Source organism: Euleptes europaea, chromosome 20, assembly GCF_029931775.1.
Source record: "Euleptes europaea isolate rEulEur1 chromosome 20, rEulEur1.hap1, whole genome shotgun sequence".
Classification (NCBI taxonomy): domain Eukaryota; kingdom Metazoa; phylum Chordata; class Lepidosauria; order Squamata; family Sphaerodactylidae; genus Euleptes; species Euleptes europaea.
In genome coordinates, this window is record NC_079331.1 from 11103284 (window position 1) to 11116556 (window position 13273).

The 13273-nt window shown below is 44.1% G+C and overlaps 1 protein-coding gene across 1 annotated transcript; it reads left to right on the top strand.

The window, feature by feature from the left end:
- The first annotated feature begins 417 nt into the window (after nucleotides 1-417).
- Nucleotides 418-12993, top strand: SQOR (sulfide quinone oxidoreductase). The gene is made up of 9 exons (XM_056865792.1): nucleotides 418-645; nucleotides 1997-2167; nucleotides 3312-3365; nucleotides 4758-4952; nucleotides 6788-6997; nucleotides 7900-8083; nucleotides 10886-10953; nucleotides 12108-12286; nucleotides 12914-12993. Exons 1-9 carry the CDS (start codon nucleotides 418-420, stop codon nucleotides 12969-12971), a joined length of 1347 nt encoding a protein of 448 aa, XP_056721770.1. The 3' UTR covers nucleotides 12972-12993.
- Nucleotides 12994-13273: the final 280 nt, after the last annotated feature.

Sequence of the window (13273 nt, forward strand, 5' to 3'; positions counted from 1 at the left end):
AGACATGGCACCTCCAGTGTGGTGTAGTGGTTAAGAGCGGTGGTTTGGGGCGGTGGACTCTGATCTGGAGAACTGGGTTTGATTCCCCACTCCTCCACTTGAGCGGCGGAGGCTAATCTGGTGAACTGGGTTGGTTTCCACGCTACTCCACATGGAGCCAGCTGGGTGATCTTGGGCTAGTCACATACACTCAGCGACACCTACCTCACAGGGTGTCTGTTGTGGGGAGGGGAAGGGAAGGGGATTGTAAGCCGGTTTGAGTCTCCCTTAAGTGGTAGAGAAAGTCGGCATATAAAAACTAACTCTTCTTCTTCTCCAGACCCTGTTTCATGACTGTCCCAGTTACACCTTGACTGCATCTTGGCTTGTTGTCCTTGAATAATTTTCTTATATCTCCAAGACCGAAGTCTCCCAAAGATGGCAACCGTTGGCTTGATCTCGTCCTGCACTCGTTCCTTGGTGCCTTTGCTTAGGCCAGGAGTTCCAAAGATGAGCCCGTTCCAGTTGCACACCACTGCTGGGTGTGCTTCCAAGGATTACTACGAAGTGCTCGTGTTAGGCGGAGGTACCGGCGGGATCACCATGAGCGCCCGGATGAAGCGGAAAGTGGGAGCTGGAAATGTGGCCATTGTAGAGCCACAAGAGGTATAAATGGTTCCCTCCCTTTGGAAATTCCAAATCTTAATGACAGGTTGGCTTATGCATATTCATTGAATCATAGAGTTGGGACCACCAGGGTCATCTAGTCCAACCCCTGCACAATGCAGGAAATTCACAACTACCTCCCCCACACACACACCCAGTGACCCCTACTCCATGCCCAGAAGATGGCCAAGATGCCCTCCCTCTCATAATCTGCCTAAGGTCATAGAATCAGCATTGCTGACAGATGGCCATTTAGCCTCTGCTTCAAAGCCTCTAGGGAAGGAGAGCTTACCACCTCCTGAGGAAGCATGTTCCACTGAGGAACCGCTCTATAACTGTTAGAAAGTTCTTCCTAATGTCTAGACAGAAACTCTTTTGATTTAATTTCAACCCGTTGGTTCTGGTCCAACCTTCTTGGGCAATAGAAAACAACTCAGCACCCTCCTCTATATGACAGCCCTTCAAGTACTTGAAGATGGTTATCATATAACCTCTCCGTCTTCTCCTCTTCAGGCTAAACATACCCAGCTCCTTCAACCTCTCCTCTAGGACTTGGTCTCCAGACCCCTCACCATCTTTGTTGCCCTCCTCTGGACACGTTCCAGCTTGTCTACATCTTTTTGAATTGCGGTGTCCAAAACTGAACACAGTATTCTAGGTGAGGTCTAACCAGAGTAAAGTGATACCATCACTTTGTGTGATCTGGACACTATACTTCTGTTGATACAGCCCAAGATCCCAATTGCCTTTTTAGCTACCACATCATACTGCTGACTCATGTTCAGTGTTCCCATGCCAAAGATTTTCCAGACAGAATAAGCAGATGTCATTCTGTTGAATTGACTGTTGTCCGTTTCGGGAGGCCTATCTGGTATGATCCGGTTCATTCTGCTGGGGTTGTGTTATATCTGGACTGTTGTTTTACTGTTTCTTAATGGCTGGTTGTATATTTTAAATGTTTTTGTGAGCCACCCGGGACTTATGAGAGCCAGTGCGGTGTAGTGGTTAAGAGCAGCGGACACTAATCTGGTGAACCGGGTTGGTTTCCCCACTCCTAAAGTGGAAGCCAGCTGGGTGACCTTGGGCTAGTCACAGCTCTCTTAGAGCTCTCTCAGCCCCACCTACCTCACAGGGTGTCTGTTGTGGGGAGGGGAAGGTGAGTGTAAGCCAGTTTGATTCTTCCTTAAGTTGTAGAGAAAGTCGGCATATAAAAACCAACTCTTCTTCTTCTTGTGGAAGGTGCCAAGGCACACCTTTTAAAATATATAAATGTCTGTTTCCTAAACAGTAGCTCACCCCCTCCAAAACTCCCCGAGATGGTGAGGTTTTGATGTTTACTTGTCTCTTCCAGAAACACTATTATCAGCCGATCTGGACTTTGGTTGGGGCGGGGGCCAAGCAGCTGGCAACCTCTTCACGCACGACAGCAAGTGTGGTTCCTCCTGGCGTCAAGTGGATCCAGTCCAGAGTTCAAAAGCTGGATCCAGACAAGAACTGCATCTACTTGGAGAACAACCAAAAAGTAATGCCCTTTTTAAAAAAGTTGCCAGCTTCGCTCGTTCTTGAACAGCCTTTAAATGTAAAAACAAAGGGCCAGATCCAAAGGTGTCTTTGCGCATGTAGTGGTCAAGGGTTCTGGGGGTGTTCCAACTTGAACTGCACACACACACCCCGCGGCTGCATCCTGTGTAGCTTCTGAGGGTATCGGAGGGAAGGGCTACAGAAGTCAGGGAGAAATGGGGGAAATCTGTTCCAGCTCAAGAGTTGAACCTTGTAATACCTCTACCTGAATTGAAAAGATCTGAAACACGCAAACACAACTCTCATCGGTAGCTGTTCACCTCTTGTGTAACAGTTGTTCCACAGGGTTCTGCGTTAATAAGGCTCAACGTGATCAGTCAACACACTAGCCCTCATTTAACAACAACAAAAGTAACGGAAAACAAGCCCTTCGGTTATAAAGACCCAGTTTTGGGACGACTGAGCAGCCCTGCTACAGACAGGATTCTGCAATGCGAAAGATTTAAATTCAGCCTTTTAAGTCATAGAATCATAGAGTTGGAAGGGACCACCAGGGTCATCTAGTCCAACCCCCTGCACAAGGCAGGAAATTCACAACTACCTCCCCCCCACAAACCCCTACTACATGCCCAGAAGATGGCCAAGATGCCCTCCCTCTCATCTGCTTAGGGTCATAGAATCAGCACTGCTGACAGATGGCCATCTAACCTCTGCTTAAAAACCTCCAGGGAAGGAGAGCTCACCACCTCCCGAGGAAGCCTGTTCCACTGAGGAACCGCTCTAACTGGCTCTGGTAAAATAGCTTTGAGGCCTAGGATAATACCTAGAAATATTGCTTCGCGCTTCTACTGTTCAAGACGTTTCGTATACATTACCATGTTATCATCCTTACAATGAAGCTTGCAGGGTGGGCCGGTAGTGTTATTCCCATATTGCTGACTGGGGGGATGGCTGACACCGAGTGGCTTCTCTGAGACTGCCAAGCTCTGGGCAGAGGAGAGATTTGAACTGGGAGCTTCCAGATCACAGCTGATACTCTTAGCCATCATGCCACACCGGCTCTTAAGTATGCATGTTTGTTTACTAATGTACATAAATGTCCCTTTTTATACTGTTAATGTCCCAACTGATGTCTTATATTACAGATATCTTACAAGTATTTGATTGTTGCTCTCGGGCTCCAGCTGCACTATGAAAAGGTATCTTTTCTTTTGAAGCTCCTCTCTCCTTAGTGGTATAAACTATGGCCAGGACTCCAACATTTAGGCTCCCCGAGGTTCTTGGGACATCCCCAGAGGGATCTTATGGGTTTTCCTGCTTTAAACAGCAGACACTTGCCTCCCACCCAGTTTTTTGGGATGCACAGACCTAAAGTCCTCTTGGGTGCACAAAACTACACACATGAACACATGAAGCTTCTTTATGCTGAATCAGACCCTTGGTCCATCAAAGTTAGTGTTGTCTACTCAAGACTGGCAGCGGCTCTCCAGGGTCTCAAGCGGATGGACGTCTTTAACATCACCTACTTGCCTAGTGCCTTTAACTGGAGATGCCCGGCATTGAACCTGGGACCTTCTGCATGCCAAGCAGATGCTCTTCCACTGAGCCACGGCCCCTCTCCATGGCTCTCAGGTGGAGGTCTTTCACATCACCTACTTGCCTAGTCCCTTTAACTGGAGATGCTGGGGATTGAACCTGGGTCATGCCAAGCAGATTCTCTACTACAGAGCCACAGCCCCTTCCCTAACTTGTACAACATGAGAACCATGTATCAGGCCAATTTACAGGACCTTTAGGGGACTCTAGTGATGCGTCTTAAGTTAATTGAGCCCCAGTGTCTGAAATTTCTGGCCCAAGATCACTGCTAGGCTGAAAGAACTGTGCTTCAAGCATTATATACAGGGTGGGTAAGCATGTCTAGTAGCTAGAGAATAACCACGAACAGTTGGGTTTGTGGGGGAGGGCACAGTTGGAAGCGTATTAAGCAATTTCACTTTTCCCGCTATGGCTATTTGACCCATAGAAGCAATATAATGGCATTACAATGTAAGTAGTTAGAGAAGTGGTTTGTTGCTTAAAAGAAACAAAAATTAAAGCTTCATATAAATTCTCATATACATTCCGGATAAATGTAGATCTAGGCTGTCTTCATGATTGTTATGGAAGATCAGACAGATCCTGTATATAGAGCCATATATGTGTGTGTTAAGTGCTGTCAAGTCGCTTCCGACTCATGGCGAGCCTATGAATGAAAGTCCTCCAGAATGTCCTATCTTTGACAGCCTTGCTCAGATCTTGCAAATTGAAGGCTGTGGCTTCCTTTATTGAGTCAATCCATCTCTTCCTCTTTTCCTGCTGCCCTCAACTTTTCCTAGCATGACTGTTTTTTCCAGTGACTCTTGTCGTCTCATGATGTGACCAAAATACGATAGCCTCAGTTTAGTGATTTTAGCTTCTAGGGTCAGTTCAGGCTTGATTTGATCTACAACCCACTGATATATACAGATCCAGTAAACAGCTTGAAGAAAGACACCTGTACTGCCCCTGCACTTGAACTATTAAAAACAGCACAGCTAATTTTGTTGTTACAGATCAAAGGCTTGCCTGAAGGTTTTAAATACCCTAAAATAGGTTCCAATTATTCCATTCAAACAGTGGAGAAAACGTGGAAAGCCCTGCAAGACTTTGAGGAAGGAAATGCCATTTTCACCTTTCCAAACACTCCGGTGAAATGCGCAGGCGCACCTCAAAAGATCATGTACCTGTCAGAGGCGTACTTCAGAAAGGTATGGCAGCATCATGGATTAATGGATTTGTGGGGTTTTTTTTTAATAGCTGAGTTTTTAAAAAGCCAGATCTTCAGCTGTGCTGATGTCAGTGTAAACGGTAGCAATGCTCCATCTGTTTGCACAAGCTTAGCAGTTATGGTGGGATGCTGTGATTTCTCTCTCTCCCTCTCGTTCGAGCTATTATATGTTGTCTTTATTCTTGTGGGCTTGGTGAACAGATGGCTTGAATGTTGACATGTAACCAATCCTTGGAAGATCCCAAGAAGCCTGTGTGCCTACATAAATCCCAGTAAAGGTAGTAATGTTTCATAAGTCATCTGTGGGGTGGCACAAGCTGAGAGACCAGGTTCATTCCAGAGCAGATCTGAACAGATTTGTACATGGGACGCTGTGTCCAACTACTGTAATGACCTAAGGCCAGTACTCCGGAGATCCTTAAAAAGATGTTTGTTGGTAAACCCACTCTTAAAGGCTTTTGTGTACTGGTCTTCTGCTGCTAGATTGAGACTCGAGAGCTTGGTCATACCCTGTCGTAGCCTGAGTGACACCAACAATTGTAAAGAACAATTTTGTGTGTGAGTGAGAGACAGAACAGTGAAAAGGAGAAAAACAAGGAACAATTCTTTTACTGGTAATAGTTGTAAAAAGGGAAATTCAGCAGGTGCATCAGCCATGTCTGAAAAGTCCTCTTTTGTACAGTGGTTAAACACATCAGGTAGCCAGCTCAAGGTTGACTCAGCCTTCCATCCTTCTGAGGTCCGTAAAACGAGGACCCAGCTTGCTGGGGATAAAGTATAGATGACTGGGGAAGGCACTGGCAAACCACCCCATAAACAAAGTCTGCCTAGTAAACGTAGGGTTGTGACGTCACCCCATGGGTCAGGAATGACCCGGTGCTTGCACAGGGGACTATCTTTACCTTTTAAACACATAGACTCTCCATGTGGTCACCCAAGCCCTTAAAACGAGATTAATCTGTATGATTTAAGTGGTCATATATTATAGGTTGGTTTCAAGGTGAGTCCTAGGTGCGAAAGAGTTAAAGACTACTACTATAATAATTAATGCTATGCTTTATACCCATTCAAGCCATACTGTTCAAAACATTTCACAATCCATTTCACCTGGAAAGAACTTCTGACTTAACTTCAGCAGCAAGTGTCGTAGATGGATCAGTATTTGGCACCAGTATCATAATACCATAAAACTGACCTGTTAGTATTCAACGCAACTTACTTATTATTTAAGCAAAAGAGAAATGCTCACCATCTGTTGCTTTTCCCCATCGAGTGATTCTTGGATGAGTCCACAAAATGTTGGGAAAGTCACATTTACTTGGTATCTAGCTTGAGTCAGTCTGTAGCTGCCCTGAATACCTTCCTGATGAAAGAATGTCCCACAAAATGAGACAAGTCCATTTTTCAACTTATGGAACAGTTGCTTCATGACTCATGAAATGTCCAATGACTGTCTTTTCATCCACCTGTTTATCTGGGGCTACTTTGTCTATAGAAATAGAACCAGAGACTCCCAGTTCAAGAATGGTATCAAGTCGCTAATTTTTCAGTAAGCTAACGTCTTCAGTCGGTTATGCTGAATTAAGGTCCTGTTGGCCATGGGTCAGTTTTATATTGTAATATGTCACTGTTAATAAAAACAGGTCCATAGACAGCTCTTGAATGTCAGCATACTCAATGGATGACTCTGCTATTATAACAAGAACGCTGTCTACTGCACCTAGTTTTTATAAGCCGAATGCACAGGTAAACAAAAATACTAATCCTTAAACCGCTTTTGCAGTGAGCACTAGCTTTTACCCTTCTCTCCCCCAGACTGGAAAACGGCCCAAAGCCAACATAATCTTCAACACGGCGCTCAGTGCAATATTTGGGGTGCAAAAGTATGCCGACGCTCTGCTCGAGATAATCAAATCAAGGAACATTACAGTTAACTACCGACACAACCTCATAGAGGTTCAAGCCGATAAACGGGAAGCCGTCTTTGAGAACTTGGACAAACCCGGAGCGACGGAAGTATATCAGGTCAGCAAATGTAATCTTCCCAGTGCTTCTGTTTGTAAATGTGATGGGACCTTCACCCCCAACATCTTCCTACACATGGCTTGACAGGACATGCTTATGCTCTTTCCTCTTAAAAACAGCACATGTTGGAGAATTAAATTATATAGGAAGCTGAACTTGTTGATATGTTAGACAGGAGAATCTCCAATTCAGTGGTCCTCAGTATGGTGCCCATGGACACCCGCCAAGTATTTTTAGGAAGTGGGTGGGGCCAGTTAGAGAAGGAGAGCCACTGCCAGTCTGAGTAGACAATAGGACCGAGGGTCTGATTCAGTATAAGGCAGCTTCATGTGTTTTATGTGTGTGTGTGAGAGAGAGAGAGAGAGGAGTTTTTGTGTGCGACCTCACTGGTGTCAGGGCTAGGAACGTGGGGACAGAAAACACCACCCTAGCACAGCAAGGGACAAGGTAGTGATCAGAGGTGTGGATGAATCCACTCCGCCACTGAGTTACCCAGCCTCACCACCTTGGTGTTCTTATGAACATATGAAGCTGCCTTGCACCGAATCAGACCCTCGGTCCATCAAAGTCACTACTGTCTACTTAGACAGGCAGCAGCTCTCCAGGGTCTCAGGCAGAGGCCTTTCACATCACCTCCTTGCCTGGTCCCTTTAACTGGAGATGCCGGGGATTGAGCCTGGGACCTTCTGTATGCCAAGCAGATGCTCTACCACTGAGCCACAACCCTTCCCTTGTACATGCAAAGAAGTAGGAAGCATGACACCCATGCTTTCTACATTCATGCTCCAGGAGCAGGGAGGTTCTGCAGGGGGAGATTCCTGACCCACAGGCTGAAGACCGCCAGTCGACAAGTTCAGAACACTCGCAGCCGTACTTCAACAACCTTCCTTCTCTCCAACCAGTACGGAATGCTTCACGTGACCCCACCCATGGGCCCCCCTGATGTGCTCCTGAACAGTCCAGTTTCTGACACTGCCGGCTGGGTTGATGTAGACAAGGAGACGTTGCAACATAAAAAATACCCAAACGTGTTTGGGATCGGCGACTGCACTAACCTCCCTACCTCAAAGACAGCTGCAGCTATAGGTAAACTGAGTGTATTGTGATTGATTATATTTTTGAACTGATGGCACCATGTTCTAGGCCAGTGGTTCCCAAAGTGGGCAGTACCAACATTTCAACTAAAAAGTTTTAATTCGATTTTGAATAGATGTGCAATTAACTGTCACTGTTTTGAAATTTTATTGTTATTATCTTCTTCAGTGCGTCATGCAAACCTCTATTTTGAATAATGCTTTTTATAGGATAGGGTAGGGGGTGCTGGGGTTGAGTCTGTGGAACCAAGGGGGCGGTGGCCCGAACAGTTTGGGAACCACTGTTCTAGGCCCTGACCTGGCTAGGCCAATTTTTTTCTCGTGCTTCTGGGGCTTGGAGCTGCTTGCCAGGCTGCTTTAGATAAGATTCTGTCAGTTTCAAGTGTTTTTGTTGTTTCTTAAAAGTCCCTTCTTTGCTGAAGTTGGTTTAAGGGATTTTTATGTTGGCACCAAATTGCTTAGAGATGGAAGGAACAAAATGCTGAGTTTTAGTTAGGAATGATTTTACATTTAACTAGAAGTGATTTTATTATAAAATTTGTTAAATTTGAAATTATTGTAAGTTATTATGACTGTATTTTGTTGTTGGAGGCTGCCCTGAGCACAGTTTTACTGAGGTATAAATGGAATGGAATAAATAAAACTAATAAATCTCCAGCTAAAAGGATCTGGAAGTAGAGGATGTGAAAGACCTCCACCTGAGACCCTGGAGCCAGTTGGCAAGTAGACAGCACTGACCTTGAGAGATTAATATGTCTGGTCAGTGAAAGGTAGCTTCATGTATGTGAGAGCTTGGTAGTATGAAATAACACAGAACATGTGTAAAACAATTAGTTCAAGCCAGCGTGGTGTAGTGGTTAAGAGCGGTGGACTCTAATCTGAAGAACCGGGTTTGATTCCCCACTCGTATGCATGAGCAGCGGACTCTAGTCTGGTGAACCGGGTTGGTTTCCCCACTCCTACCCATGAAGCCAGCTGGGTGACCTTGGGCTGGTCACAGTTCTCTTAGAGCGCTCGCAGTCCCACCTACCTCACAAGGTGTCTGTTGCGGGGACAGGAAGGGAAGGAGATTGTAAGCCAGTTTGATTCTCCTTAAAAAAAAGGTAGAGAAAATCGGCTTATAAAAACCAACTCTTCTTCACTGACCACCTTGGACATCTGGGGCCCAATCCAGCTGAAGTTATGATTGGGTTGCACTGGAACCAAAATAGGCAGATAATCGTAACTACTCTATGCCCCATTCAGTTCACTGGGACTTGGTCACAAATTATGGTTACTTGGATTCGTTGCTGCCTTCCTTCCTTCCATTTTAATTAGGAGTATGACACACATACCCAATATTGTTGATGAAATTTATCAATTTAAAAAAAGAGAAAATAGAGGGCAGCAAAGCAACAACAAATGAGCCTCTGGATGCATGGCAAATTAAGCGTTAGAAGTTAGAAACATTTGACACATGAATTCTCTGGGGCCTGGCTGTAACCGTCCAACGTATGTGGGGTCAACCTATAAATAGCTCTGAGGCTACACTATCCCACAGCTGCCAGACTTTAATTCAGTCAGATGGGCAGCTGTTTACTGTATCACAAATGTGTGCTTGTTAACAGATAACAGTCAAAACCCAAAGAATCTCCTGTCCTGCACTTTGAGTCACCCTAGCTGAACTTCAAGCAAATATTTCACATACGTGAGTCAAGCAGTCAAGGTTGCAAGCTGATAGCTTCCATATCTCAGAATGCAATCCTGCAGGCACGCATTTGGCAGTAAATTCCCCTTGAGTCAGTGGGAGCTATTTTCCAAGTAATGGCCCTGATACAGCTGGAGACAACTGCTTGACCTAGCGGTTTGTCTAGCCAGGTAATGTCCCCTCTGCTTCAACTGACAAGTAAGTGGGGTGGAAGATGTTGCGATAACCTTTTTAAACTGGAAATGTCAGGGACTGAACCTGGAACCAATGGCCTGCAAATGTCAACCAAGCTGTAGTCCAGTGGCTCCCAAACCTTTCGGGCCACCGCCCCCTTGATTCCAGACTCAACCCCAGCGCCCCCTACTCTATCCTATAAAAAACATTATTCAAAATAGGGTTATTCAAAATGACTCACTAAATATAATAATAAAATTTCAAAACAGTAACAATTAATTGCACGTCTATTCAAAAGCAAATTAAAACTTTTTAGTTGAAATGTAGTCAACAAAACCGATGAACTTGATCCAGTGGTACCAGCTCTTCAAAGTCTGGAAAAAAATTATGTTGGATCTATTGTAAATTGGTAAACAACACAGTTGAAGGGGCTCACCTGTAGTGCCCCCTGCTGCCCCCTTGCCTCTTAGTGCCCCCCTAGGTAATCCCACCCCCCAAGGGGGTGGTACTGCCCACTTTGGGAACCACCGCTATAGCCCCTCCCCGTAATTCTCTCATTAATAGTTGTGGGATTTAAGTTTCTCAGAACTTGTTCCACTGGTTTTAATGGGACCTAACTATTAACTTTAGCTAGATCATAGCCCCTCTGTAAATTAGTGATGAAAAAGCTACACAAGTAATCTTCAAGGGCAGGTGATAAGCACGGTTACATTAGCATTCTCATGAACATACTCCGATGCTTATCCAGTGCAGTTAAGAAAATGCATCAAATGTTTGGGATGGAAAGAAAGCAGTCTTGTCCTTTTGCGCACTTTCTATCAAATAGTAATGCAACGTGAACAGAGCTGTGACTTGAAATATAATTTCAAGACATCAGCATGAAAATGTTTTACCGCTAACATAAACTAACCCTTATTTTTATCTCTGATGTAGCCGGCCAGTCCGGAGTGCTTGATAAAACCCTTTCTTCTATAATGAAGGGTAAAACCCCAACAAAGAAGGTAACAAGTATTTCTATTGATTTGTCCTTCAATGGGTAGAAGTATCATAGAGTTGGGACCACCAGGATCATCTACTCCAACCACCTGCACAATGCAGGAAATTCACAACTACCTCCCCCCCCAACACACACACACCCAGTGACTCCCTATTCCATGCCCAGAAGATGGTCAAGAAGCCCTCCCTCTCATCATCTGCTTAAGGCCATAGAATCAGCGTTGCTGACAGATGGCCATCTAGCCTCTGCTTAAAAACCTCCAGAGGAAGCCTGTTCTACTGAGGAACCGCTCTTAACTGTTAGAAAATTCTTCCTAATGTCTAGACGGAAACTTTTGATTTAATTTCAACCCGTTGGTTCTGGTCCGACCTCTGGGGCAACAGAAAACAACTCGGCACCCTCCTCTATGTGACAGCCCTTCCAAGTACTTGAAGATGGTTATCATATCGCCTCTCAGTCTTCTCCTCTTCAGGCTAAACATACCCAGCTCCTTCAACCTGGAATCTTAACGGCAATTTTTCAAGTTTAAAAAAGGGTGTTTTTCATTCACTGTGCTGCCTCCATATAGTCTCCCAGCAAAGATGTATAAACTTTAGAATAATAACTTGGCATTTCTTTGTGTACATCTATCCAGTAGTGTGATTTATCTCCTATTGAGGTCATATAATGGACACCAGCACAGCCATACATAATAAATTTACCAAGATGTCACGACAGAAAGCTAGCTTTGTCAACAGATGTCACAGACACGCTCATAAATGTAATAGTTTATAGAGGTGAAAAATGATCAGGTATGGATTTAACTTGCACCCATGTTCACAATAGGGTCTTGCGCTATTAGGCAAATTGCTATGGCCATCTGGAATTCTCTTTATGAATTCTTGGATTTTGAGTACCTGGGAGTTGTCTGTTGATTTGAGTTCTGACTACTTTCATTCTCTGGAGTTGTATGATTTTTTTCCCCATTTCGATGAGGTGCTTTTATGTAAAAAAAGTTTTGTTTTTTAAATGTTGAGATAATGAAACAAATGCTTATCCCCAGAATGTCTGGTCAGGCACACTGTGACTCTTCTAGTTCCAGGGTTGCTAGGATAGACAAGTTGCTATTGGTGATGGGTTTTGATTTGTGCCTTATGTCCATTGTCAAATGTTTTGTAGTATGATGGCTACACGTCCTGTCCACTGGTAACAAACTACAACAGAGCAATCCTTGCTGAGTTTGACTACAATTTACAGCCTTTAGAAACGTTCCCCATTGACCAGAGCAAGGAACGATTGACAAGCTTTCACATGAAAGCCAACATGATGCCTCTTCTTTACTGGCATGGGCTACTGAAGTAAGTATTTTGTGTGTCTCCTACTTAAGCCAATAACAAATGCTCAGGCTTAGAGAAAATAAACACAACAGACAAGGAATATTGACTAAGGGGGACTGCATTTATGAGTAGCCTGTGTAGGGATTAGAAGCATGGTATACATAAAGCATTAGTACAGTAATGAAGAACGTTCAGTCTTGTCTACGGGAAAGGTTAACGTGAGCTTTGTACAACTGTGTTTATAAAAGCAATGAATGTACCTTGTCAGTTTGAAGTAGAATGCTGCATGAAAATTGACCTTCGTTGTCTGCAACCACTGAGATTTTACTTAATTATTTTCCATTAGAATGCAATTCTAACAGCTTTTGTTTAATAATTTATGTGGAGTCAGGTTGTTTGCCCTATTGTCCAATCACTCTTTTATGTTTATACACACACAGAGGGGAGAGGGGGGGATTGTATAATAGGATTGTGTGTATACACACACACACACACACCCCTTAGAAGATCCACTGCGTTGCACAGAACTTCTTGTAAGCGTGGTCACCATAAAGTGTTTGATTTGTCAATGAATTCCACTATAATGAAATGCAACAGATACTTCAGTATCCTAGATTTAAAAACATTTCCCTTTTTCTTCCCCTGCAGGGGATTTTGGGGAGGCCCTGCTCCAATAAGGAAATTGCTACACCTAGGGTTGAAATAGTCTTCATTTTCTCCTGTCTCAACCAACCAGTCCAGCGTATCTTAATAGGCACCGCAGCTTTCAGGAAACAGCTTTCAGGGAGATTTTCATTTACTCTTTCTGTATAAATAAAATCACTTCCTCTGCAGGAACCTGTGTGTCAGAGTCATCTCTTAAAATGTCGAGCAATTATTCAAATAATTGAAAAATCAAAAAATTTAAAAACAATTTAGGCTGTAATCCAGAAGATGTTAAATTCCCTGTACTCAGTAGAACTTGTTTTGGAATAAGCATGCACACATCAAATTACATGGCTATGAAGT

Coding starts and splice junctions, on each gene's coding strand:
- SQOR (XM_056865792.1), top strand. CDS start 418: ATGGCAACCGTTGGCTTGATCTCGTCCTGCACTCGTTCCTTGGTGCCT. Junction 646..1,996: donor CCATTGTAGAGCCACAAGAG/GTATAAATGGTT, acceptor TGTCTCTTCCAG/AAACACTATTATCAGCCGAT. Junction 12,287..12,913: donor TACTGGCATGGGCTACTGAA/GTAAGTATTTTG, acceptor CTTCCCCTGCAG/GGGATTTTGGGGAGGCCCTG.